The sequence below is a fragment of the Esox lucius genome, chromosome 14 (assembly GCF_011004845.1).
Source record: "Esox lucius isolate fEsoLuc1 chromosome 14, fEsoLuc1.pri, whole genome shotgun sequence".
Taxonomy (NCBI): Eukaryota; Metazoa; Chordata; class Actinopteri; order Esociformes; family Esocidae; genus Esox; species Esox lucius.
The window spans coordinates 26,184,501-26,212,060 of NC_047582.1; the positions used below are offsets into that span (position 1 = coordinate 26,184,501).

The 27,560-nt window shown below is 41.9% G+C and overlaps 1 protein-coding gene across 2 annotated transcripts in view; it reads left to right on the forward strand.

The window, feature by feature from the left end:
* The window catches only part of olfm1b (olfactomedin 1b), a 35,065-nt gene extending 9,348 nt beyond the window's left edge, over nucleotides 1–25,717 (forward strand). Inside the window, exons 1-6 of one of the 2 annotated variants that reach the window (XM_010878284.4) lie at nucleotides 5,625–6,193; nucleotides 10,538–10,687; nucleotides 13,060–13,215; nucleotides 15,153–15,372; nucleotides 21,367–21,473; nucleotides 23,220–25,717. In XM_010878284.4, the coding sequence (XP_010876586.1) occupies nucleotides 6,044–6,193; nucleotides 10,538–10,687; nucleotides 13,060–13,215; nucleotides 15,153–15,372; nucleotides 21,367–21,473; nucleotides 23,220–23,894 (1,458 nt within the window). In that variant the 5' untranslated portion in view covers nucleotides 5,625–6,043 and the 3' untranslated portion in view covers nucleotides 23,895–25,717. Of the gene's footprint in view, nucleotides 1–5,624; nucleotides 6,194–10,537; nucleotides 10,688–13,059; nucleotides 13,216–15,152; nucleotides 15,373–21,366; nucleotides 21,474–23,219 lie in introns of those variants that run through there. The other variant, XM_010878285.4, reaches the window with a different exon arrangement.
* The last annotated feature ends 1,843 nt before the right edge of the window (nucleotides 25,718–27,560 follow it).

The window sequence follows — 27,560 nt, forward strand, 5'->3', positions numbered from 1 at the left end:
AAGACCAAGCAAAAGAGGTTTTTTTTCCGGTTGGAAAACATATGTTCTAAAACATATGTTTAAACTACTGAAGTATTTGCTGTGCAAGAACTAAGAAATACATTTAATGTTCTAGTTTAGAGAAATTATAATTATATTAAACCTGGCATGTTACCGTGATTTAAAAATAAACACAAATAAGTTTGAAGATTTCTATTGCATATTTGAATTAATCTAATAGTAGAATTTGACAATCAAGGGCCATTTATTGTATGTTGTCAGAGACGTTTGTTGCATAATATTATTTCTTAACCTTGTGCAGTAATAAGCCAGTGGCTAAAACTGCTTTGGTTTTTGTCAAAATGTATATGAATTATACATCCCTTTAATTGTAGTCATGGACATGCACAATTGAGCTTGACATGGACTTTAGACCTTATGAAATGCTACTGTGCACAAGCTATGTTAATTTACATTAATTTACAACAAGCAAACAGAGATTTCTATTTCAGAAACACTTTTGCTAAATCTTCCTACTAAACCACCTTTGGTTGCATTTGATTAAAAATAAAACCTGGTTGTCTCTTATACATTATGTTATAGTTGATACTTTATCCATCAAAATATATTATATATAATTCAGACATTGATCATTTAAAAACTTCTTATTTTTACTAATCCCTGACCTTAAGCTTTTCTATAGAGGCCAGTTTGTACAATTATAATGTGCTTACTACTCATGATGCTCCTTGACCTCTTCATTTCCTTTCTGTCATTCATACTGACAATGTCAACAAAGCAAACCTAGCAAGACAAGTCTGAGCCTCCACTGACTGATCTGCTTCAGTGATTCATCCAGTATTAACTTAACTGTTGGAGTGATGTGTCCAGTCTTGGCTGATCTGCTTCAGTGATTTATCCAGTATTAACTTAACTGTTGGAGTGATGTGTCCAGTCTTGGCTGATCTATTGCAGTGATTCATCCAGTATTAACTTAACTGTTGGAGTGATGTGTCCAGTCTTGGCTGATCTATTGCAGTGATTCATCCAGTATTAACTTAACTGTTGGAGTGATGTGTCCAGTCTTGGCTGATCTATTGCAGTGATTCATCCAGTATTAACTTAACTGTTGGAGTGATGTGTCCAGTCTTAGCTGATCTATTGCAGTGATTCATCCAGTATTAACTTAACTGTTGGAGTGATGTGTCCAGTCTTAGCTGATCTATTGCAGTGATTCATCCAGTATTAACTTAACTGTTGGAGTGATGTGTCCAGTCTTGGCTGATCTATTGCAGTGATTCATCCAGTATTAACTTAACTGTTGGAGTGATGTGTCCAGTCTTGGCTGATCTATTGCAGTGATTCATCCAGTATTAACTTAACTGTTGGAGTGATGTGTCCAGTCTTAGCTGATCTATTGCAGTGATTCATCCAGTATTAACTTAACTGTTGGAGTGATGTGTCCAGTCTTAGCTGATCTATTGCAGTGATTCATCCAGTATTAACTTAACTGTTGGAGTGATGTGTCCAGTCTTAGCTGATCTGTTGCAGTGATTTTGCCCATTATTAGCTGATCTGTTGCAATGATTTATCTAGTATTAGATGATCTTTCCAATAGATGCGGAAGTATGGGTTCCCAGACACAGACGTGGAGAGATCAGGACAGGGATGTGTTGGATTGAGCCGGTATAGATGGGACAGGGATGTGTTGGATTGAGCCGGTATAGATGGGACAGGGATGGGTTTGATTGAGTCGGTATAGATGGGACAGGGATGGGTTGAATTGAGCCAGTATACTCAGGACAGGGATGGGTTGGATTGAGCCAGTATACTCAGGACAGGGATGGGTTGAATTGAGCCAGTATACTCAGGACAGGGATGGGTTGAATTGAGCCAGTATACTCAGGACAGGGATGGGTTGAATTGAGCCAGTATACTCAGGACAGGGATGGGTTGAATTGAGCCAGTATACTCAGGACAGGGATGGGTTTAATTGAGCCAGTATACTCAGGACAGGGATGGGTTTAATTGAGCCAGTATACTCAGGACAGGGATGGGTTTAATTGAGCCAGTATACTCAGGACAGGGATGGGTTTGATTGAGTCGGTATAGACAGGACAGGAGGGGAGAGCAGACACAAAGGTAAGCTGACTCCCAGTGATACCTCACACTGTACTGCATAGAATGCTTTGTACTCTACACTATCAAAGGTCAGAGAGGGAGAAATGGAGTGAGAGAGTCAGAGGGTGAGTGATACAGAGAGAAACAGAGACACAGAGTGGAAAGGAGTGATGGGGAAGTAAGAGTGAAGGTGAGCGATAATGGGGGGCTGAGTCTAGTCTTTGATTTATATCACCATTTAACATTACTGAGAGGACATGAATGTTAAAAGCCTATATACTGTAGCACTTTGGATATTTTGGGTCTCGATTAAATACTGTCCAGTAGGCTTTTAGATCTGTCCCTATAGATACCCCGTATTGTGATGTCCTGCTCAGTACCCTGCTTAACCAGGATGTTTACAAAAGACAGGCAGTAGTACATTCTGGCATTGTAAGTTAGGAATATGCATACAAAATATAGACATAATGTGGTCCTATCTCAAGTTGCAAGTAGGTAGTAAAAAATGAAAAATGGCTACATTTCGAGTCTGGCCCTCATACAAGCATGGCCAGTTAATTTTGTAACCTCACCATGTAATAATTCCTGAGGTTATTTATCTTAATTAGAATACATGCTCTAAAAATATATAATATTCAAAATATATAGATCAATTTTTGTGCTTAGTTGTGGTCGATTTGTTTGTATTAAGTTACAGCCCCAAGATCTTACCCTATGAATGTGAGCAGGAGTACTGAACTAGAACTTGGTCCCCATGTCCATTTAATCATTATTCAGTTTGAATATAACCTAAAAGAAAAAATAGGTATTGTAAGATGCTCAGGAAATACAGGCCCTGGTGTGTTCATGTTGCTGTTGTTGTGATACTGGTGTGCTACGTTTGTTGGAGTGTACTTGGGAATTTTAAATATTCAAATAATTTGTTCTAACAAATAGTTATTATTATTTAGGATGCTACTCTTATAGCCAGAAATGCTAGTAAAATATTACAATTTAGACCGTTCTCGATTAAGTTGCTTACATTTGTGTTTCATACTTTTTAATTCATCTTTTATTTTACTTTTTTTACTTCCTTCAGCCAAATGGAATTTGTTTTAAAAGATTGTGAGGACCCATCATTTCCTATCTTATCCTAACTTTGATTTTGGGAATGCAAAGCAACTTTTTACAGAACTCAGCTACTTTGACCGCTATTCCAAATGGGGAGACAACATTTTACACTTTATACAATCTTATTGCATTTTCCTGCTATTTAAATCAGAAATAAAATCAGAAATATGTTTTACCCTTTCTGTGATTTTTTCATATAAACTGAAATGTTGACCAACTTGCTACTTACAAATTACATTAAATGTCAGAGTTATTAAGTCATCCTCTAATTCTCAGCTATTTAAAATCAACACCAAAAATATATTTTACAATAAAAGGTCATAGTTGTTTGTTGGAGTTGAATATAAAGTAGCTTACTAACATCAGCTAATGGCCTTCCCATGTCCGTTGCTATGGAAACTCCCACAGTCTCAGACAGGGCCACTAGGGTCTGGCTTCAACAGCCTTTTTAGGACAAAGCAGATAACTTCTCAGCTGACAAATTAGGTAAAAATTTAGTTTGTGATATAGACATTTACTGTGTGATCAACAGATGATGTGGTTAGGGAGTGTCTGCCATGTAGCCTACACAAATGGTACCATGTGTTGTTTTCATCAGCTGGCGTGAATGTTATAACTGCATTACACTACACACTGCAAGCTCACAAATTAGCCAGGTATATAGTCTGTAGTATAACCTAAATGTAGATGCAGCATTGCATGAGTACTGACATCGCATGAGTACTGAAGTTAACTTTACTAACAAGAACAGGGCATTGAATTGGAGCCTGTTTATTCCTTTCATTTATAAAACAAAATGTCTGTAATGTTTTATGCTTAATAGCAAGCTGTGAGATGCATGCAATACATATAGGCGAATGGAGATATTTTCACCCATACCCTTGCCAGCGGTGGTCTGTGAACCCAGAACTTTCTGGCCTGCAGCCCTGTGCGCTATCAAAATGGCTACATTGCTATGCTGTGCTTACAAAGCAAAGCACAGCTTCTAAAACTGTGTAATGGTAGGCATGTTTTCTGCATAGGTTTTCATTTAAAAGAGATCTGAATATCTCCCTGTATCTCTCGTTATAAATAATGTACACTCCCTTGGTTTATACTTGATATATCTATCACGGTAGTGTAAGGCCTGTCAGGCGTCAGCAACACATGGCCTGAGACGCAAGATCATTAGATCTGGTCCGGCCAGTGTCTCCCTACACATAAACCCTGCTAACTCTAACTGCTATGGGCATAATGTATTTTGTGGACAACAGCGTCATGGTTTTTAGACAACTTCAGGTTGTCTTTACTGGAACCTTGGCTGCTGAGTTAATTGTATAGTGTAAGTATAGTGAAATCTTCCTAACTTTGGGAAACAAATGCAATTTTGACCGTTTTCCCAACAAGTATTCAAAAACATACAGCCTTGAATTCCTTGACTTGTATGCTCTTTAAATCTAAAAACGGATACTACTGCGCTAGAAGGTCTTTCCTCTTAAACTCTGGTGTCTCATTCAGGAGATACACCAAAATGTTTAGGCAAAGTATAATTGGTTGATAAAGAAATAGAAAGACATGTGTCTGGTGGGCGGAGGGGTTCGTTTTTGTGATTAATTAGTCGCTGCCGTTTGCATGATTAATTTACAAAATATGACTTGATATTTCACTGCTACTGCTAACAATATTATTGATGACAACGGATGACAACTGGCCCTTTAAGACAGTTTTATTTACCAGCAACACCGAATGCAGCTACACGATGGCGCCAGAGACTTTAACATATGCCCATATGCCAGTTTTAGATAATACTCTAAGGCAGTGCTGAGTGCAATAGTTGCACGATGTTAGTATCTATGAATAAAAATAAAAATATTAACATTCTTCACGTGTTGGCCGATTATTGCATCTTTTGATGATAAATGTTTCTTATAATGGAGGTGTGTTCTTTTAGGCACATTCATACCCTCTACCTCTGATTTGAAGTGAGGGGAGTCTTTATATAAAATCACAATGGATTTGAGTTCAGTTGTTTTTCATTCAGTTACACTCAAGTTTAGTTATTCTTGTTATCCGGAAAGCTTGCTCTCCAGGGAGGAGTGGGAAATGTCACTTGCCCCAGCGCGGTATAACGGACCGCTCGGCAAATCCCAACCAGACGAGTGGCACGACCTTACCCATAACTGCTCTTTTCGCAAACCCTCCAGGGATGCGTCCGAGGACGATAACCGAATACTCCGATATAAAACAACTCAGGAAGCCAGTGGCACCGACCGGGGTGGCACGGGAAAGGGCGTTTATAATGCAACTGACAGGACGAACATGCCTGACATCATCACCGTTGCGCGTTGCTCACGCTGCTATATAGATCCGTAGCCCCCACCCCCCCCACCCCCCACCCCACCCCATCCTCTTTCAGCCTCTTTGAACAGCCTGCGTGTAGTCACTCGCACTTAATCACGGAGCGCGCGAGGTAAGAGGCGGACGTAGTGCTTGAAAGAAAGAACGGACCGAAAGCCTCCAGAGCGTGGGACAACGTAGAGGAAATATTTAGAGTCCTTTATATTTCTTCGTATCTGACGCACTTCTTAATGTAACTTTCTCCCGGTTTTCGTGTCATCAGCATCAAGGGTTTATTATCATTAACCTGAACCTTATCTGCGGCTCCTGGCATTATCCACCTCAGAAACCTGCCATTCTCCAGTGATGTCCAAGGAACGACCGACCGAACCGGGGCTACGGGTGTTACACCAGCAGGTTATGGCTTCACCAGGCAACATGGATTGCCTTGCTCGTTTCTCATCGAATTGTGCTGAAATAGAATGAAGCTGGTTTGGGTTAAACGTAGAGCGCAAAGATGTCGGTGCCTTTGCTAAAGATCGGCGTCGTGCTGAGCACCATGGCGATGATCACCAACTGGATGTCGCAGACGCTGCCCTCGCTAGTGGGGCTGAACACCACTAAGCTCACCGCGGAGAGGGCAGGCTACCCGGACAGGAGCACAGGAGTAAGTGGTGCCGCAACTTTATTTTTTCAGCGAGTTCTTTTGCTCGGCATTGCAGAGTAGCCTAACAGTTTTCTTTATTCCGGGTAGAATGTTTTCGCTCGCATTATTGGCTAATGTATTATTAAAAGTATAACATATGATATTGTCTATTCTCAAAATGTTCTTCTTGTGTGCGTTGCAGGGAAACTAGTATTTATGTTATGCTGTGAATCAGTCGCCTGTTGCCTGTCTGATATTAGAGAACATTGAATTCCAAATGTTTGAGTGATATCTCGTTTCTCAGCTTGTCTATCGAAAGACTGATAGATGAAAAGAGAGATAGTAGATTAATGTATTTTCATAGAGGGGCGGGGGAGCGCGCTGCACTGTAAGAGGTGGAGAACAAGGGCGCACAGCGGAGACTGTGCGTTAACGGGATGCTGTCATTGATAAAACGATGCTAGGTGAAAATTAAGTGAAAATGAAATTTCTCGGCCAGGCATTTACAGAGAACACAGGTCTTGTCCCCGGTAGCCAGCGAACCAGTGCGCACAAGAGGGAAAAGAGGTCTAATCGGAGAACTGGGCTTCAGTTTTTGTCTGTTTGCATAACCACAACGTGTCTTTCTATTTTATGAAACATAAATTAGTTAATCGTTTTAGAAATATTGTTAAACAAAAAAAGAATAATCTGCCACCGTGATTTTTCGGAATAAAGTGGTCAAAGAAATTATTGAAAACGCATTCAGGGATTACGTGTTTGGCAAAAAGCTTACTGAATATACATGCAGCCTGCAATATCAATCATTGTATTATTATTATTATTTATCAGTATGATGATTCCGTAGGGTTGCTGCACTGGAATGAATGGAGATCCATGTGCCACGGTTCTACATTACATTTTGGCTTATTACAAGATGATCAAATATAGCAAATGTTGTGTCATTGCATTGTAATAATGAGATGGGTGAAGTGCTTTTCACTCCCTCTTTAAAATGTACTCCCTTGGGATTATTGATGAAAGCTTCCACTACACCACTGTACCCCGCCTTTGGAAACTGGTTCTAATGACAGGGGAAGCTAGTTGAGTAGTAACAGTCTGAACCCACTTCCCCTCATTGCGTTACGTAAATGCCTCTGAAGTTAACATGGAAAGGATGCACGTTAGCTGGGTATTCAAATCGCTTTATATTTAGCTCTTATAGGGGAGACGGATGGATGTGTCTTCGAGCTGCTGCAACAAAAAATTGATTATAACGGCTTACATCCGTCTGCAACAAATGGATATGGATCATTTTCTCTGAATGAAACAATCAAGGTGTGGCAAAAATAATTTAACAAATATAAAAATCATAAAATGTGTATTGTTTTAAAGTGAACTGCCCCTTCTAAACTAAACATCTTATTGTGGTTTGGGGATTTGTTTGGTGAAACAGAGGGGTTTGTGTATGTGTTAGGGCCAGCAATGCTGGCTCTTGCAATCTGGGGGCCCTAAGTAACATTTGATTTGGGGCTCCCTCGTTTCTATTGGTCGGGGATCCGTAGCAGTTAGAGGGCCCCTAGCAGACGGAGGCCCTAAGTGACCGCATATGTTGCTTATGCCTGGAGCCGGCCCTGGGGGCCAGGATGTACTTTTCTTTCTCTAAACAGAATCTGAATTAAAAGGAATGTCTGTGGTGTGTGTGCATGTGTGTGTACCTGAAAATCAGGTGTAAAGGCTTAATCAGGTGTAAAGGCTTAATCAAGTGTAAAGGCTTAATCAAGTGTAAAGGCTTAATTGAACAATGAGTCATATGATTCTAGCTGAGTCCCTGTGATTTGAAGATCGTTACCATTATCCCAGCCTACAACCGTCCCTGTCTCCACTGCCTATGCACTCGCCATTTTCTCTACATTACTGTTGGAGGCAGTTACCGGGTCTTTCTCCTTTCCATGAGGGTTAAAGGCTGATCCGAGCATGTGTGCCACAAGTGCCATGATTTTAGTTAGTTCCCTGAGGTGTTGTTATTGTCACAATTATTCTCTGTTACATCGAATCCCTTTCCTCTCTACCACGTCACATGAATCAGACACATCGAGTCCCTTTCCTCCCTACCACCTCACATGAATCAGACACATCGAATCCCTTTCCTCCCTACCACCTCACATGAATCAGACACATCGAATCCCTTTCCTCCCTACCACGTCACATGAATCAGACACATCGAATCCCTTTCCTCCCTACCACGTCACATGAATCAGACACATCGAATCCCTTTCCTCCCTACCACGTCACATGAATCAGACACATCGAATCCCTTTCCTCCCTACCACGTCACATGAATCAGACACATCGAATCCCTTTCCTCTCTACCACGTCACATGAATCAGATCCACTCAGGTCTACGTCTAAAAATCCCTATTTAGTCTTTTAAATTAGATTTTTAAAGTAGCACTTTTTGTCTGATAAATCGATCTTTGTTATTTTGTAAATACATATTTTGGAATGTATTTACCTTGACCACTTTTCAGCCCTTGAAATGCTTAGGCTGATTGTGGGTGTGTTTTTCTGTAACCCACACCTGGTTGCCTGGTAGGATGGTTCTTGAGCCCAACCCCTAAACCCAGATCAACACTCATTGGTTTATTATAATAAATGCAGTCGTGTTACATCAATCAGTTGGGCCAAATTTCCATTGCACCCAAACAGCAAATTCAGGTATCTGCTTTTAACAGCTTTTACAAAATATTGATTTTTTCCAGTAATTAGAACTTCAGAGGGTTATTTTAACATAATAGTGTAGAAATACACTATAATGAAATACACTATAGTGGGGGGAGAAAATTTAATTAGACAACATTTGCCCTTTCAATACATCATTTGAATTGGAAGGAGGCTGTAAAACACTTTGAAATGACCATGGTGTGGTGGCAAGTTCCTCTGTTTGTTCCCCCATAGCTGTGGATAGACAGTATGTACACAAGGAGCAGAATTATTTGATTGACAGCCATTTATTACTCATTTCAAAGCAACCTGGGCATCGTCATGTCAACCATTCAGTTAGAAGGACAGAGGCATGTCCGTCAGTACGCAGGGAAAAGGACAAAGGCATGTTCATCTCAGATATACTAATTGTTTTTTTAATGTTATGCATCATTAATTGTTACTGTACGCACATTACCACCAATTCCTGTGCAAAACCTATACTACATAAAACATTATTTAGAAAAGCGTCAGCAAGTTCTGATTGGCTGTAACTTACGTCAGTCGGCCTGTTGTGACTTGATGGAGCAGAGTGGGAGGGAATCACTGTTCTGGTTGTGGCCAGATGGCACCGTGTGTAGTTCTGTGTGCATGTGCTTCCCACAGACACGCTGACATTCTGCAAGCGCTCTGTGTGTGAAAACACAAATGTAGTAGTGAGGGTTTTGCACGACTCCACAACGCCACCAGAAGCCTACATCGTGGGATTGAAACGTGCAGCTCAAACATGTCTGGGCGATGCAGGATGAATGGGGTACAATCAAGTATTCATCCAGTAAATAAATCCCTGACAGTGTTTTTACAGAATGGACTTATTATTATGGATTTAGTCTTTTCTCTTGTCTCATGTTCTTTGTTCTGTTTTTTTCTTTCATACTGTACATGCCTCACCACTTTACTCCCGTATCTCACCTCTTTCATCCCTACCTCACCGCTTTCATTCCTACCTCACTTCTTTCATCCCTACCTCACCTTTCATTCCTACCTCACCTCTTTCATCCCTACCTCACCTTTCATTCCTACCTCACCTCTTTCATTCCTACCTCACCTTTCATCCCTACCTCCCCTTTCATTCCTACCTCACCTCTTTCATTCCTACCTCACCTCTTTCATCCCTACCTCACCTTTCATCTTTACCTCACCTTTCATCCCTACCTCCCCTTTCATTCCTACCTCACCTCTTTCATTCCTACCTCACCTCTTTCACTCCTACTTCACCTTTCATTCTTACCTCACCTCTTTCATCCCTACTTCACATTTCATTCATACCTTACCTTTTATCCCTACCTCAACTCTTTCATCCCTACTTCATCTTTCATTCCTAACTCAACTCTTTCATCCTTGCTTCATCTTTCATTCCTACTTCACCTCTTTCATCCCTACCTCACCTCTTTCATATGTGCCTACAAATTGTCATCTGTACCTCACCTCTTTCTACTCTACTTCACCTCTCTCATCCCTACCTTACCCCGTTCATCCCTACCTTACCTCTTCCATCACAACTTTAACTCTTTCATAACTGCCTCATCTCTTTCATCCCGACCTCATCTCTATACTCTGTATCTCACTTCTTCCTCCCTTTCTGTCCATCCTTTCCCTTCCTCGTCTACATCTCTGGTCCAGGTGTTGCCAGCCAACCCAGAGGAGACATGGCAGGTGTACAGCTCAGCCCAGGACAGTGAGGGGAGGTGTGTATGCACCGTGGTTGCGCCACAGCAGTCCATGTGTTCTCGAGACGCCCGCACCAAACAGCTGAGGCAACTACTGGAGAAGGTATCTATGACAACCCAATGCCCCACACACAGCAACTAATCATCAGCCTGGTGCTATCTCACTGACCCCAGACCAGTTATTCCATAACCCTGCTTCGGCACACTCTGTGGATAACAGCCCACACACACATACACACACACACACACACACACGTATACACACACTCACACTTTGATTTACCCCTAAGCCGATAACAGCCTTTTCCCTCACGCGGCCTCAAGAAATGTCTCTACAAGGCCACATTTACATATGTACATGTAGTAGAGCCTGTATATATACACACTCACTGACAAACACACATCATCTCACCCACACACACTCCTCTGTGGAGGATCGTTTTCCGCCCTTTTGCTTGTATGACCAGACTGGAAACCAGGAACCAGGCAGCCACTAATGAGTTCCCTAGAAACTCCAGGCAGGCAGCGGGCACCATGGGAGTCGCAGTGACATCACTGTACACCAGCCCAACAATACGGCAGATGATGTAACCCTCATCAAGGTAAAACAGCGACATAAGTTTCATTGGCTTGAAAAGATTTGCAAACTTATAATTAGTGTTTTAGGCTAATTGTAAGAATGTGTTGCAAACTTGTAAAACATATTTGCATACATGTATTTAGTTTTGGAGTTATACAATTATTTTGCATACTTGCAAAAATTTTTGCTAACGTGTAATAGATTGTGTGGTTGTAAAAAGGATTTCCATACTTGTTACTAACTTGATATATGGAATCATACTACTCATTAATTACACCTGTTAAATACAGACGCTCAGAATTTTGTCGCTAAGATTTTGCTGGACCTGTGATAAAATTATTTGTCCAATGAACTGAATGCCTGGTGAACACCTCACATTTTCAGCTTTTAACCAATCTGAGTAGATTCTGGAACATGCAGTGGCGTTGCATGTTTCAGAATCTACTCAGATTGGTTAAAATGTGAAAACCTGATGGGCTCTGCATGCACTCAGTTCATTGGTCAGAAAAAGCTATGCCGTGCCAATCAGAGTCCTCATGGGTATCTCTGCTTGCAATCGCTGTGAAACCTACCCCTGCAGATTGTGGTTTACTAGTACAAACTTTTATGTCGCTGGTCTAGGAAAACTTGGTGACAAAACAGGTATTTTACATTGGCAAGCGTAATTAATGAATTGCATGATTTCAAATATCAAGTTTGTTACAAAATCTTTTTTACCACAAAAAAAATTATTATAATTTCCAAAATCTTTTTTACAATCTTGCATATATTTTTTGCAAGTTTGCAAAGCTTTTTTACAACTGCAGAACTAATTTAATCTTTTTCAAGTTTTTATACACCTACAAAACTTATGTCGCTATGTTACCTTTATTTACAGCCGCAGGGCTTACAGGAAACAATGATGACGTTTCTGTAGTATTTATGATGAAATATTCCATTTGATTTGGCCATTCAAGAACAGGAAACAATGATCACGTTTCTTTAGTATTTATGATGAACTATTCCATTTGATTTGGCCATTCAAGAACAGGAAACAATTATGATGTTTCTGTAGTATTTTTGATTAAATATTCCAGCTGATTTGGCCATCCAAGAACAGGAAACAATGATGACGTTTCTTTAGTATTTATGATGAAATATTCCAGCTGATTTGGCCATCCAAGAACAGAGAACAATGATGATGTTTCTGTAGTATTTTTGATTAAATATTCCAGCTGATTTGGCCATCCAAGAACAGGAAAAAATGATTATGTTTTTGTAGTATTTTTGATGAAATATTCCAGCTTATTTGGCCATCCAAGAATTGGAAACAATGATGACGTTTTTGTAGTATTTATTATCAAATATTCCATTTGATTTGGCCATTCAAGAACAGGAAACAATGACGACGTTTCTTTAGTATTTATGATGAAATATTCCATTTGATTTGGCCATTCAAGAACAGGAAACAATGATGACGTTTCTGTAGTATTTATGATGAAATATTCCATTTGATTTGGCCATCCAAGAACAGGAAAAAATTATTATTGGTTTGCTGTCAGGTCTATATTTGTGGTTGGGTCTCTGGCATACTATTGGCACCTGATAATCCTTAGACGAGTAATAGTCTTTTAGAAAGGATACCTGTGATGCATTATTTTAATGGACCGGTTTCCAAATAGAGGTCAATACACTTTGAGATAATGCCATCACATACTGCAGGTCCTATCTATCTTCTAGTACCAACATATTACTAACACTGGCGTGCTCTGCAGACTTCAGACTCTAAACCCAGGTCCTAGATGGAGAATTAATAGAATGTGCATCCCAATGCATGTAAATGTGTAGCAAGGGATTTCACAGTGGCAATTTTCAGTCTACACATATGCATGTCTTTCGGACCTCCGCTGTGATAGGTCCAGAACATGACCCAGTCCATCCAGGTGCTGGACCAGCGGACCCAGAGAGATCTGCAGTATGTGGAGAAGATGGAGGTGCAGCTGAGGGGTCTGGAGACCAAGTTCAGGCAGGTGGAGGAGAACCACAAGCAGAACATCGCCAAGCAATACAAGGTACAGGCGCAGCAGCAGCCCAGCACACCTAACCCCACCCTACCGAGGCCATTGGGGCTATTGCCCCCACTCATCTGATACTGCCACCTCCACCTGGGGCTCATTTGATAAACCCACCTCCATCCATCATTGGGTCGGGGGTGGGATGTGGGTGGGGGGGTTATGTATGTGCCCACTTCGGAGAAATTCCAGCATCGCATTATAGACAATAACATTCTCACACAAATGAAAGAATATATTGGATTCTGGATTGAGCCATTAAAATGCAGAAGTCAAGCTCTCCAAATTTAATAAATCAGGACTGTACCAGAATCAATAGTCCTTCGTAGGCGTTTTGTGTTTGTCTGGATTCTCTTTCTAACTGATAAATAGTCTTCCTCCTCCAAAACAAATGTTCCTTTCAAACATTATTACAACAACGAACAACTAACACTGCTACAAATAGTGAGAATACCTTGGATAATACTAGTAACCATGATGAATTTTGGGTTGTATACTGGAGGGAAACTGGTCCTTATAGTGGGCACATACCACCATCTCTCTTATATTCATTCATTGCTTGGCTCTCCTTCCTACTCACCCTCATTCTCCTTCGTTCATCTCCTTCCTTGATTGATTATCACTACTGACAATGTAGCGCCACAAATTTGTTGACTGATTGATTGAACTGATCAATGAGAAAGGGTAGTTACACTACCCATAAGTCGGGGCTGACTGTCCATTTAAAACTGCATAATCAGAAGCCACAGGTTCAGTACCTGGAAAAAAAAAATACATGTTTCCTGGAACTACGACAAATGGATACACTTTTCCAGTCCTTTTGAGTTACCTTAAATGATAATAGATTGAACTAGTCCATTACATATGTCTCGACACAAAGAGCAGTGGCTTAAGCAACTAGCACCCCCCACATCCCAAACTGTCTTCATTTTTAAAGCATGTCCCCCAAATGTCAAATGTAAAATCAAAGCATGCTCAACTTACACCCTCTGTGTGTGTATGTGTGTGTGTGTGTGTGTGTGTGTGTATGTGTGTGTGTTTCAATGTGTGTGCTGTGTCTGTTAGACAGGTTAGTGAGCTAGATGTCAACAGTATGCTATGTTTTTGCTTGCAGGGCTAACTTTAGGACATGTAAAGAGAGAAGAGTGGGCAGGTCTATCCCATGTTCCACCTGAACTGGGCTACCACAGTACTGAGTGATTTACGGGCGTCAAACAGTTTATGATTTACTTTTAGACCCATTAGTAATACTTCTAAGAAAACCCACCTACCCTTTCCCAACCAACCAGCCAACTCTACCTATCTATCAACCACTGATATCTTCCTGCATGTTAGTGTTACAACGTTTTCCATCCAAACGCTTTTTCAAAAGTAAAAAATTTAGTTGTTTACTATTATTATTATTATTATTATTATTATTGTTGTTGTTTTAAAATTTTGTTTTTGTTTTTTGTCTTTGCATATTTTCTTTATAAAGACTACGTACCTATAAACGTTAGTGATAATAAACTCTAAAACACTTTGTTGTGTGTGACATGTAAAAGCATGTAACCCTTAAAGATGTTGCATTTTAAACGATGATGACCAATAAAGAGCTTTCCCAATTGTTTCCTGGTCTACTGAGCGCTTGTGTTTAACGTAACGGCTCTCTGCGTCAGGACTGAGCCTCTGCTTGCTCGCCGATTCGATGGAACACTCACTGGGTTTGTTCGCTCAGACACAAACACCCCCCCCCCGCACACAAACACACACACCCACACACACACACACACTACCACACAAGGCTGTGTTGCTACGAAATAATGTCAGGGTAGGCAAGGCTAGAGTAGTCAGGGCCAGATAGGTGTTTTCTCCTTTTTGGGGACTTTTTTTTTGGAGTCTCTTCTTTTTTTGTCGCCATGCATCACACTGAATCCAGCTTATTTTAATCCTTTCAGGCCATAAAAGCGAAAATGGAGGAGCTTAGGCCGTTGATACCAGTGTTGGAGGAGTACAAGGCCGATGCCAAATTGGTATTGCAGTTTAAGGAAGAGGTCCAGAATCTGACGTCAGTTCTAAGCGAGCTCCAGGAAGAGATGGGAGCCTATGACTACGAGGAGCTCCACAACAGAGTGTCAAATCTGGAGGAGAGGCTCCGAGCATGCATGCAAAAATTAGGTAGGCTGAGAAAGCTTCTGACACACACACACATACATACACACGTGCAGACGTCCAAAGAAAACATCTGTATGTTGTTAGACTAGCAAGCTTTGGGCCCAACTAGCACATACCTCAGCAACGTTAGACTCATAGGCACACAATGTCCACAGGTAATGACAGCTGAAGAGAAACACACTGGAACATACCAGAGCTTCTTTAGATCTCATCAGCTCACATGCTACTACTGATCTATTATCTATACATTCAAGTATTTTTCTCCATATATTTCACTATATAATAGAATCAAAAAAGTCTTAACAGTCAATAAATGCTTTGTTTAGTTCCATTTCAAAATGATAACAAAAAAAGTATATTAGCCATTAGGGTACAGGTGAATTGGATAACTGAACACACAGGTAAGTTACCAGTTGCCAAACGTCACTGCCCTCTTCAGTGTGTGTGTGTTAATTACTGCACCAACCGCGTTGAAGTCTCCCAAGGTTGTCTGGCTTTTGATGGAGAACACGGTGCAAAACCATTTCAGTAGCCTGCTCATTCCATGCCCTCCCAACTACTGAGGTCCCGGTCCAAGTAAGCCCACTATTTTGGGCCTAGGTGCCATTTGTGTTGTGTTGTATCCAGAAAATACTTTTATTAATTTTAAATATACATTATATATAACTGGAAATGGATTTTGTTAAATCACCAGAACTGTAATGAGATTACGGATATTCTTTAGAGACTAAATAATTACATGGATTTCTTTCATGTGGTGCGTTTTTTTTTGGGGGTGTGGAGAAATATGTAGATTTGTTTCTGTTTTCTCAATGACATTGAATTCAACATTGAAATATGGGAAACGTATACATTTGTCCCCCCTGCGCCACTTTGCCTAGACACCATTATAACGACAACACATTCGCATTGGATTGAATCCTCTAAAGGGTAAAGAAATCCAGACGTTATGTTACTATTTACATTTTTTCAAAAAGGTATCTTGTAACTGTCAAAGGGCCCCACTAGCAGATGAATGAGAAGCCTCTCATCTGTGTTGAGTTCTGTGAGGATGAAGGGAAACAGACTGCGGGAAATATGACACACCATAGAGATCAGATTAGATAAAAGAGAGGCTCTGTCTTTCATCATCACATACACACAGGCGCACAGATGCACAGCCACACACATTGCCCCCCACAGATGCACAGCCAGCACATCATTACCCCCCACCACACACGCACGCACACGTGCATGCGCGCACACACACACACACACACATACACACACAGAAGCACGGAAGGCAATACGCAGCCACTTCACTCCCTACAGGACACTTATACTCATTAGGCCTCATTCACCAACCGTTCTTAAGAAGAAATTATTTCATAAAACCCGCTTAAGCAGTTTCCACAAAGATTCCCGACAGTCACCAATGTTTTCTTATTTGGGATTTGTTCTTAGGGAACTCAAGACCACACAACCGCACATTTGTACTGACGTTTGTGCCAAGTAATTATGTCGTTGTGACGAAATAGTTATTGTGTTCTTCAATTCTACAGTTTTAGAATAAATAGGATTGAAATTACAATAATATGTCATAATTTATAATATTTTTCTATAATAATTTACATTACAGTAATTTACATTACAATATAATAAATATTTCTTTTTGCCTCAGATTTGAGATTGGTTTTTCCTTCCTCAGTTGTGCGCCCTGAACCCGTAATAGCTTCCCATGAATCTTTTTTTGTTGTTATTTAATTTATTCTACTGACGCTACTGAATATGCTTTCCTGGTCACTTCCTGCAGCAGTACCTCCATTTCAGAACTACTGAAGTGTTTTTTAGGTTTGGAGTCCGTTGCTCCAGCAGTTTGAATATTTAGTTAGACACCATTAAGCATTGTGTTAAACTGACTAACGTTTCTTATGAAGTTTACTTCTATCATAAATAGCATCTATGAACCACTGGCGGTTTTAATAGCTTTCAAGTCAGTAATAGTGATACTACAGACGAACTTGACGCTGCCAAATCTATTTCATTTCATGGCACAACAATGTCCGTTTTTCTTTCATAATTGAATGACATTGATGCAATAACTGTCAATATAGGTGATGATAACTTACTTTTTCGTCAAGTGAAAAGAGAGAATCTTGGGAACCCCTCTTCTTTTACTGCGCAATGGTTGTGATCTATATTACCTCAAAAAACATGCATGGATGCATGCTTTGAAAATCCACCAGAAATAGTAGATGATCTGGGAACTTTTGGCGTACTAATTTCGGAGTACTATGGTTTGAGCTAATCTTGTTGCATACTAATCTCACATTCTATATAGGATGCAAGTATGCGATTTGAGATTCAGACTCTAAGTGTGATTTGTCTGTGTACAGGACCCTGCAGTCTAATGTCCTTTTATGGGGCTGCGGGGGGAGTTTACCTATGCTAATTGGGAACAACTGCCACACACTTTCAATTTACGAGGACAATGGGATTCATCATTATTAGAACATAAGTACAAAACATTCTTCGTTTTGAGAACACGTCATGGATCTGACATACACTTTTCTTAGTTCCAGTGGTGTCGTTAGGCCTGGGCTTTGAGGGCTATAGCCCTGGATCTTTTATGATTAGCCCTGGATCTCAAATTGACCAAAACATTTAAAAATAGCTGATCTATTCATCTATAACTCCAATCGCGCATTATGACATTGTAGACGTGTAGGCCGCTAGCATGTACATGGACATTTTCCTTGTGTCCATTCAAAACCCTGTACCTTCTGCCCCGGGCGGAGCGGGGTGTGGGGTTAAGCCCCGAATGTATTGTGATCCTAGCAATGCCTCTGCCTAGGACCTTTCTCAAAGATTTAAGGAAAAATTTAGGAAGATGTTGCTGAATGAGGCCCATTGGGTCTGACCTGAACAAGGTCAACACGATTTGCATCAGGAAGCAGACAAATGGAAGGAAAAGAGGGGGAGAAGTAGAGAGAGAGAGAGTGTATGAGAGAGAATAAATGACAAAGAAACATTTTAAATGAAAGAGCGACTGACAAAGAGAGCGAGTAGCTGCTGGAATGGGAGACAGGAGGCAGGGATGGAGACTGTGACACAGGAAATGATGAACGATTACAAAGTTGATGAGAAAAAGGAGAGAGGGAAGGACAGAGAAAGCATGATAGTGCGAAAAATCGAGATTGTGAGAGAGCCTGACTTTGTGAGAGAAAGGGATAGCTTTCCTGAGAGAGGGAGTGATTGAGATAGAGGGTAGCTGCAGGCTGTTCTGGGGTTTGGGGGAGTAACAGCTAGGTGACTAAAGGGACACTATGTCCATCCATCAAAGGGGCACCGCATCTCACAGGAATATTACCAAATAAATGTCCCTGAAGTGCTCTGGGCTCCAGGCTCTGACCGGGTTCTGTATGGGTTCTGGACAGGGTTTCTGTTTGGGTTCTGCCCTGCCTGATGTCCCCTGTACTGCAGGACAAGCCCAGGCATGCAGTAGTTCACATCAGACATGGGTTTAATAATAACGTCCGACCTGGGTTTCAATATTATTGGGAATAGATTACACTTATTCATTGTAACCACCATCTCTCTGTCTCTTCCTGTCACTGCCCTAGTGCTTTCATCTCTCCATCCTCGTTAACCCCTTAGTCCCTACATCTCTCTGTCCTTGTTAACCCCTTAGTCCCTACATCTCTCTGTCACTGTTAACCCCTTAGTCCCTACATCTCTCTGTCCTTGATAACCCCTTAGTCCCTACATCTCTCTGTCCCTGTTAACCCCTTAGTCCCTACATCTCTCTATCACTGTTAACCCCCAGTCCCTACATCTCTCTATCATTGTAAATGTATAGTCCCTACATCTCTCTGTCCCTGTTAACCCCTTAGTCCCTACATCTCTCTGTCCCTGTTAACCCCTTAGTCCCTACATCTCTCTATCACTGTTAACCCCCAGTCCCTACATCTCTCTATCATTGTAAATGTATAGTCCCTACATCTCTCTATAATTGTAAATGTATAGTCCCAACATCTTTCTATTACTACATTCCATTCCAGAATGACCGGTTGGGAGTGTTTGCTTATTTCATCCCTAGTCCAGTGGTGATTTCCATTAGATTTGCCCTAGTCTAGCTGTGGCTGGCTGGAACCGTATTCAGGCCAATAGGGGATTAGAATAGATCTTATGTGCATTTCTCTCCCTGAGGTACTGACTGACCATAATCTAAAGATAGGAACGTGGTGATTAGTGGAAAAAAAGAATAAAGGGTCAGATTATTACTAGAGTCTGTAATCCCATAGAGGTGTTATGTAATGGGCTGATAGTAGTGGGGTTTGTGTTTGCCTTGCTGCTGCAGCTGTCAAAGTGTCACAGTCTTACTCGTGTGATGTCTTTTTCACAATCGTTGTTGGGACCCCAAAATACAAAAAAATAAAATAAAATCCTTAACACTGAACATTTATCCTAAACCTTGCCTTAACCCCAAACAACTTTAAACACACACACACACGCTTATACAGACAGGAATACACATTTTTGCATCTACATTTACCGTGTGCTAACAGCAGCGAATTACACCGTTTTAACTTCCGAAATGTGACTGTGAGAAAATAACGTGGTTACAGAAACAAAGAGAGGGAAGTGGAAATGTGACAGGAAAAGAAAAATCCAAAATGTAATCTGGATTCTATGACTTAATCCAATAATTGCCTTTTACAACCACTTCAGTCCCAGAGGAAGAACGAGAGAAGGAGGGAGGGACAGAACGACAGGAGGGAGAGCGTGTGGAACTGAGGGGAGGAGACAATAAAGGGAGAAAGAGAAGAGGGAGAAGAAAAGACAGGCAGAGAGAACCAGAGAGGGGGAGAAGCACTGAAAGAAAGAATGAAATAACAAGCAAAAGTGGAAATGGGGATGGGACCAGATAATAAATAGAAAGATCGAGAGGAATAGATAAGGAGACCTTCTACAGAAGTAATTTTCTTCAACCATTAGCATACACAAAAAGTTCACTGACCTAAATTAAATAATCAAGACTCATAAAGAGTTCTCTGACCTAATTCACATTCACCCGTCAAACAAATTGTTAAATCCATTGTAAAAACAGCAGACCCTTTCAAACAAATTAATCTTATTGTCGGTGAACAGTTTGTTGTTTAGTAACCATTAAGATCCAAAAGGAGGAGCAGGGTTCTTGGCTGTCTGTTCATAACAATATGCTGATTAGTCCAACTACCTGGCTGTCATCAGGGAGCGAGTCATTGTCGAGTGTTCAGCGCAAGAGATGTATACTTCAAATGAACAACTCAATCAAGCCTAATTAATGACACACCTTTAAACAAATACCAGCAGCACAAAGAATCACACGCTATTTGAATATCAACTCCCTCTCTCTCTCGTTCAGCGTCTCTCTGCCTCTCCATCCTTCAAACGCAAACATTAGAACAGAATACCAATGACCATTATTCTCTCAGGTTGACAGACAGACAGACAAAGAGCATAGACAGACTGTCAGAGACACAGACCACAGGATCTCAACCTGGACTGGCTAGATTACCTTTTTAATGTAAAGCCGTTACAGAAACCAATTTCCTCACCAAAATTGTAACTTTAGCATAATGGAAACTCAGTAACGTAATCCGGTTTCATTCGATTATTTTTAAGAGGCATTAAAAGAAGGCAATGCATATGAACAGTTAAAATACATCTGTTGCAGGATATATTTTAGATCTGTTTATAAAGAGTGATAGGAAGGCACCAGTTCAACCACACACGCGTCTCTCAGATTACAGCGTTATATAGATACTTGATATACTCTGAAATCTCCATCAGGTTATTTGGATAGATATTATTTTAACACCAGTAACTCTCTCGAGTGATTGTTTAGTAAATCATGGTCTTCTGTACGAGTGCAAGGTTACTTTCTGTATGTGTCATGGAACATGAAAGCATGTAAACCGTGCAGATTCACAGGCGAGTGTCAGAGGTGTTTCCATGTTCCTTGTTCCTTCGCAGCATGTGGAAAGTTGACGGGCATCAGTGATCCGGTCACAATCAAAACATCTGGATCCAGGTTTGGGTCCTGGATGACCGACCCTGCTGCCCCTGAGGGAGACACACGGGTAAATAATGCACCCACACGCACGTGAACACACGTGCACACACACACACACAATTCAGCCATCCATCAACACGCAATAAATGAATCCATCCCAGAGCTCGGCCCTGTTTTCCTTTTACAGCTGATGAGGATCGCACTCAGTGCTTTACATTACACTATGTCGACGTCCCAAACACTAGTGCACTACTTTTAATGACGCTACTTTTAATGGCCAATAGGGCTGTGGGCTGAATCAGGGCACTTCACAGTGAATAGGGGGCTCTTTGGAATGCCCACAGCGTCTCCCTGAGATGAAGTCACTAATGGCCTTCGGAGGAAGTGGCCAGGCTGTTAAGACCTCTGATACGCTCGTTACAGACGCTCCTTACAGACACTCGTTACAGACACTCGTTACAGAGCGTGTAGAAGCTAATAGTAGCTTTGATATGTCATGTGTTCACCTTGGCTAAGAATCGGTTTCGGGAATTAATAGTCAAAGCTTTCATTACTGCAGCGCATTAAAATGCAAATGGAGGGAATATACCTGCTTGCAGCCTATCCTGGACAACTAGGTGGTTAATGGAAGTTGTCAGCCATGATGTTAATATGTGCCCCAAGAGGTTAATATGACAGCCACAATGTTTCTATGACTTTAAACAACACACATGGTTCTGTGTGCAGATGTGGAATGTGGAGATTCTAGGACATACTGTATGCATGACTAATACAGATGCAGATATGAACAAACATGACCCTCTTGGCCACAAACAATGTATACATCATGTAGATGTAATTCATCACTAGAACATAGTAGAGGTTCTCTATTATTCCGAAGCTGGTTGGACAATGATAGATCTTGTTTGGAACAATTTTATCTTGGAAAATGTTTTCACCTTCAAGGTATACATAAAGATGAAATGTAAAATACATAAAAAAAGAGGTTGAATGGTAGTGTAGGGTCAACATAATACTTTAAATGTACAGTAGGTGGGACTGGAAATGGGCTATGTATGGTTTACATTTGTGAGACTCATCTGTGTTCTAATGGTACCAGGAAGACAGAATAAATGGATCACAAAAGTTCTCTCTTTGTAACAGGAGAACATTACTGGCTGATGATGTTGTTTCCAGGACCCCTAGGGCCCTTCCTTCCTGCCTCTCAATGATTCATCAGCCAATCAGATGATCTGGAGAAGGAAGGGGAGAGTTTTGAAACAATATTTTTCAGTTGTTGTTTCTTTCTGACTCCTCTGGGTGAGGTGCTGAGGTGTGTCAGAGCCCACAGTCAGGAAGGAAATGGAGCGAGTGGTCCAAGCAGACGTTCGGATGCCCCTACCTTAAAACCCCAGCTGGGGCCACAGGGGCCTCTAGGTTACTGCAGGGAGAAGGAAGCTGAGACTAGCCTTTTATCTGGAATCATCCGCATTATCCCTGTGGGGCTCATCCCCGATCCCTGCCTGCCTCTGCTTGCCTCTGCCTGAGGCGGCCTGTAATTCCTGGCTGTTTGTATTCCGAAGCAGCAGGCAGGATCTCAGCTTCCAGCTCCGCTCTAAGCCGATTTAATTAGGCTTTCTGTTGACAGCGTGATTTGATTTACAGTGTGAAATGACACGTGATCCACATGTATATGGCCACCATCTACATAAATGTGCAGCGAGGAGTTTGATATGAGGCTCTGAGGAGTACGGGGGGGGGGGGGGGGTTTATGGTGGTTGTATCAGAAAATGTCTGACCGTGTTGATGTTTCCTCTGTGTCTCCGTCTGGTAGGTGTGGTACATGGACGGTTACCACAACAACCGCTTTGTGCGGGAATACAAGTCCATGGCGGATTTCATAATGATGGACAACTTCACGTCTTACCGTCTACCCCACCCGTGGTCTGGAACCGGTCAGGTAGTCTACAATGGCTCCATCTACTTCAACAAGTTCCAGAGCCACGTCATCATCAAGTTTGACTTCAAGACCTCCGCTATAAGCAAGTCCCGGCAGCTGGACAACGCCGGCTACAACAACATGTATCACTACGCCTGGGGCGGGCACTCCGACATTGACCTCATGGTGGACGAGGGCGGCCTCTGGGCCGTCTACGCCACCAACCAGAACGCCGGAAACATCGTGATCAGCAAGCTGAACCCCGGCACGCTTCAGATCATCAAGAGCTGGACCACCGACCACCCCAAGAGGAGCGCCGGCGAGGCCTTCATGATCTGTGGCACTCTCTACGTCACCAACGGCTACTCCGGAGGGACTAAGGTGTACTACGCCTACAGTACTAACTCCTCCACGTACGAGTACATAGACATCGCCTTCCAAAACAAGTACTCCCACATCTCCATGCTGGACTACAACCCCCGGGACCGGGCTCTCTACGCCTGGAACAACGGGCACCAGGTTCTGTACAACGTCACCCTGTTCCACGTCATCAGCTCCCAGGAACTGTAACCCCGCGGACTGAACTAAACGCAATACACCGCAGGAACAATAGACCCAGCCATCACCGTATGTATGAAAAGCGTATATTTAAGAGAGAGAGTTTACTGAAAGCAGCTTAAAGTACACGATATATATGTATATGTATATTTATCGTAGTAAGGTTTTTGGAGAGAGTTACTTTGAACGCGAACGGCTACGTGGATGGATGTGCACATCGATTGGAATTCAAAGAGAATTGTTTCGCTTAAAACGAAAAGGAAACATGAAACATCCAGTGTTTCAAACTATGTATTGAACTGAGAAGATAAGATGCCAAAATAAATCATCAAGCCTTTGTTTTTTTTAAATAACTGGTATCCATGGTAGGAGCGTCTGAATGGCTCTTCTCTCTGTACTGGAACTCTCTCCAGCCACCTCCTTCCTCCACCTCCCTCCTCCGATCTCCTCCTGACTCCTCCCTCCACCCTCATCCTTTCCGGACAGAATTCTATGCGTGTCAAGGGGTCCTAACAAAAGACAATGACATTGGTTAAAAACTTTTGGCCAACCAGGACCCTCTTGGGCCTCTGACTGAGAGAGAACCCACCCCACGTCGAATAAGGGGAGAACCTATTTGAAGCGTAGGAACCTGGCCATAATTTGGTACAACGTGAGGAGAACCAGGATATTATGTCCAGAAGACCACAGGCATAACACATGCATATCCTTTTTATCCATTCAGAAGCAAATAAAGAAGCCTGAAAACAAGTAACGACCACAGTGACACTGACACCAGTAGAAAGGCCTGTATTCACAATGGGTCTCAGCTCGGTAGTGCCGTTCTGGGATCAGGTCCCCCCCATCTCTTATTCATTTGAATTTAAAGGGCAATTCTGATCTGTAGATCAGCACTGCTACGCTGACACGCATTTTCGATACGCTCCCTGGAGGCACCAACCGTTGGGGCTCGCTGTACGTACTCTACCAGGAGACGCTTGGTATTCAGTCGGTATCCAGTCTGTATGAGAGGCGTGTAGTAGCGCACTTGGCATTTAAAAGGTAATTTCAGATTGACCCAAACTTCTGCAGTGTTTACTGTGAATGTGGCTGGAACATTGCCTTTAACATTTGCATTGTCGACAGCGCCGCCATGAATCTCTCGGGTTGACTACTGGCCGAAGACTTTCCTGTGTTTGTGATTCCACGTGACACCGCCTTGATTTGCATGAGTGTTTTCTTTTTACCACTCTGGCCTGCTACCTTTTGAATGTCTTTTTTCTGTATGATGCTATACCTATAAAAGAGTGGGATGGGTCAGGGGTTCGGGGAGTTACTGTTGGATGTCGGGGGATTTGGGGTTGTGAAGATGTTTGCGTTTTACTTGTCTGTTTTTAGAATGTGTCTTTTTCCATTCGGGCAATCTTATTTTTTTTAGGTAGTCTTTTTGTATCACCTCCTTACTGTTAGCACTGGCTTTGCTTCTCTGTCTATGTTTAGTTTGACCGTATGTGGGCGGGATCTAGCTCATATTCAGCTTATACCGTTCTGAAGAATGCAAAATAATAGAATGTCATGTTATGTATCCTGAAGACAAGAGCATAGTCCTATGATTATTCTGTCTTCAACTGAATCATCATAAGCCTTGTTTAAAGTATCTCTTCTAGTCATGGATAATGCTCTTAAATGTATCTCCCCCTCCAACACTTCTAGCTGAGGATAATGCTGTTTAAATGTAAACCCCCTTGCAGAGGACAATGGCTTTTCACTCTTTTTGCGCTTTTGCTGGACGTGTGTTGTATCTGAAAAGAGATAGTAAATGATTTGTGTCAATAAAACGAGAATCTTTGTTCTGAGCTCTTGCCTTGCACAGTTTAAATGACTAATCACTGATGGTTATGGAGCCACACAGGAGCAGATAAAGAGTCACACAGGGCTGTCTAACCATAGCTGGCAGGGCCATAGTTATGGCCAGGCCGAGGTACTCCGAGGTCATATATTGCCATGAGCTTATCCTGTTTCAAATCAAACCGAAGGAAAGATTATTCCCAGAATGTAGATTACGTCCACTAGATAACACTCAGGTGGATTATCTATTGTAGATGACTTATTGTATATAACACCCATGTGAAGTACCTCCTGTAGCAACACCCAGTTGGGTAACTGATTGTACGTTAGTTCCTGCAGGTAACCCTTGTGGCTTCCAGTATGGATTAGTGTATGATGAGCTCTATCCTTGCTTAAGCGATGTACGTCCTGGACATAAACAATTGCACGCGTGTATTATATGTATAGACAGATAAGCCAAGTTGAAGGTGGAGATGATTATGTGGCTATAATGTCACATTATGAGGACCAGATTGGATATTAGTCCATAACCCACTGTTGAACATCCCCACTCTGATGCCATGGGATCCTCTGTGACCACCCACATATTATCCTGGACACAGGGCAATGTCCCTTTTAACTGTCCTGGGTCACTCGGACAGGACAGACCCTTCTTAGCTTCACAGTCAATCCAGCAGTGGTGTGCAGGGGGGCTTTGCTATTGGCTATTAACACGGTAAGATTGCCGTTCAATTAAAGCCAGGCTTTAATGCTCCGCCCTCCTCGGGACCCCTGGGCCAATCCGCAAAGAGCATTCAAACCCTGGCCTCCCAGTGACTCAGCAAGCTGCCAGGCAGTGACACATTCCATTCTGTTCTGCTTCTTTGCAGCAGGCTCTGTGACAATGGGCCTCTCCGTGCAGTGGCCGCAAGAGCCCCACACTGTCCAGTACAGACCAAAAAAACCTGTTTATGCTACAAGATACTGTGGGGGGGGGGGGGTTAGTATTGAGGGAGTGAACAGGGATAGTGTTGCTTATGAGGTTTGACCAACATTATTTTTCAATATGCGTTATTAATAAATAAGAGCATGATATGTTGGTGGGCTTTGATCCCACATCTGGGATGTACACTAGTTGTTACTCTCACAACCCATTTACATTGCTTTAAGGTCCATGACTATATTATCACACGTCTACCAACCAACAGCGCAATGCATTATAACGTGCAAAGCCATTCAATCACGGTCACCCCCCTCTGTTCATTTTGCTCTTCTCCGTCTCTCCATCCTTAAGCCATTCTTCATCTCTCCCTCATTGTCTCTCATGTCTCTCTTTGTCATCTGATGTTTCAATCGATGAATAAATGATTGCTTCTATTCTCAGTCAGAGTGCTTGGCCGGTATATGTAGCCTTGGGCTCCACAATGACACACAGAGAGATGGAGAGAGACAGAAAGAGGGAGAAACAGAGAAAGCTAGAACATGCTCTGAACAAGGCTTCTGAGTCTGTGATACAATGCGCTGTCAATCAAAAAATATAATATATTGGTGTGTTTAAGAATGTGGTTGGTGGTCACACTAAACGCATCACAAAAATCCTCTTCCCCCTCTTTCACACCCCACAGCATGTCTCACTGTTCAATCAGCTTGTCATTTTTGGCAGGCAGTCCAGAGCAACTAACAGAAACAAGTGTCTTTCTCAAGGACACATCAGCTGATTTCTGTCTCCTTGGGGATTCAAACCGCCATCCTTTCAACCACTGGCTAAAGACTGTAACCAATGAGATGTGTGTTGTGGTCAACCCCTGCCCAGTTATTCATCAGCAGTGATTCTGAAGCTACTGAATATGTGAAGGTTCAAAATATGTATAT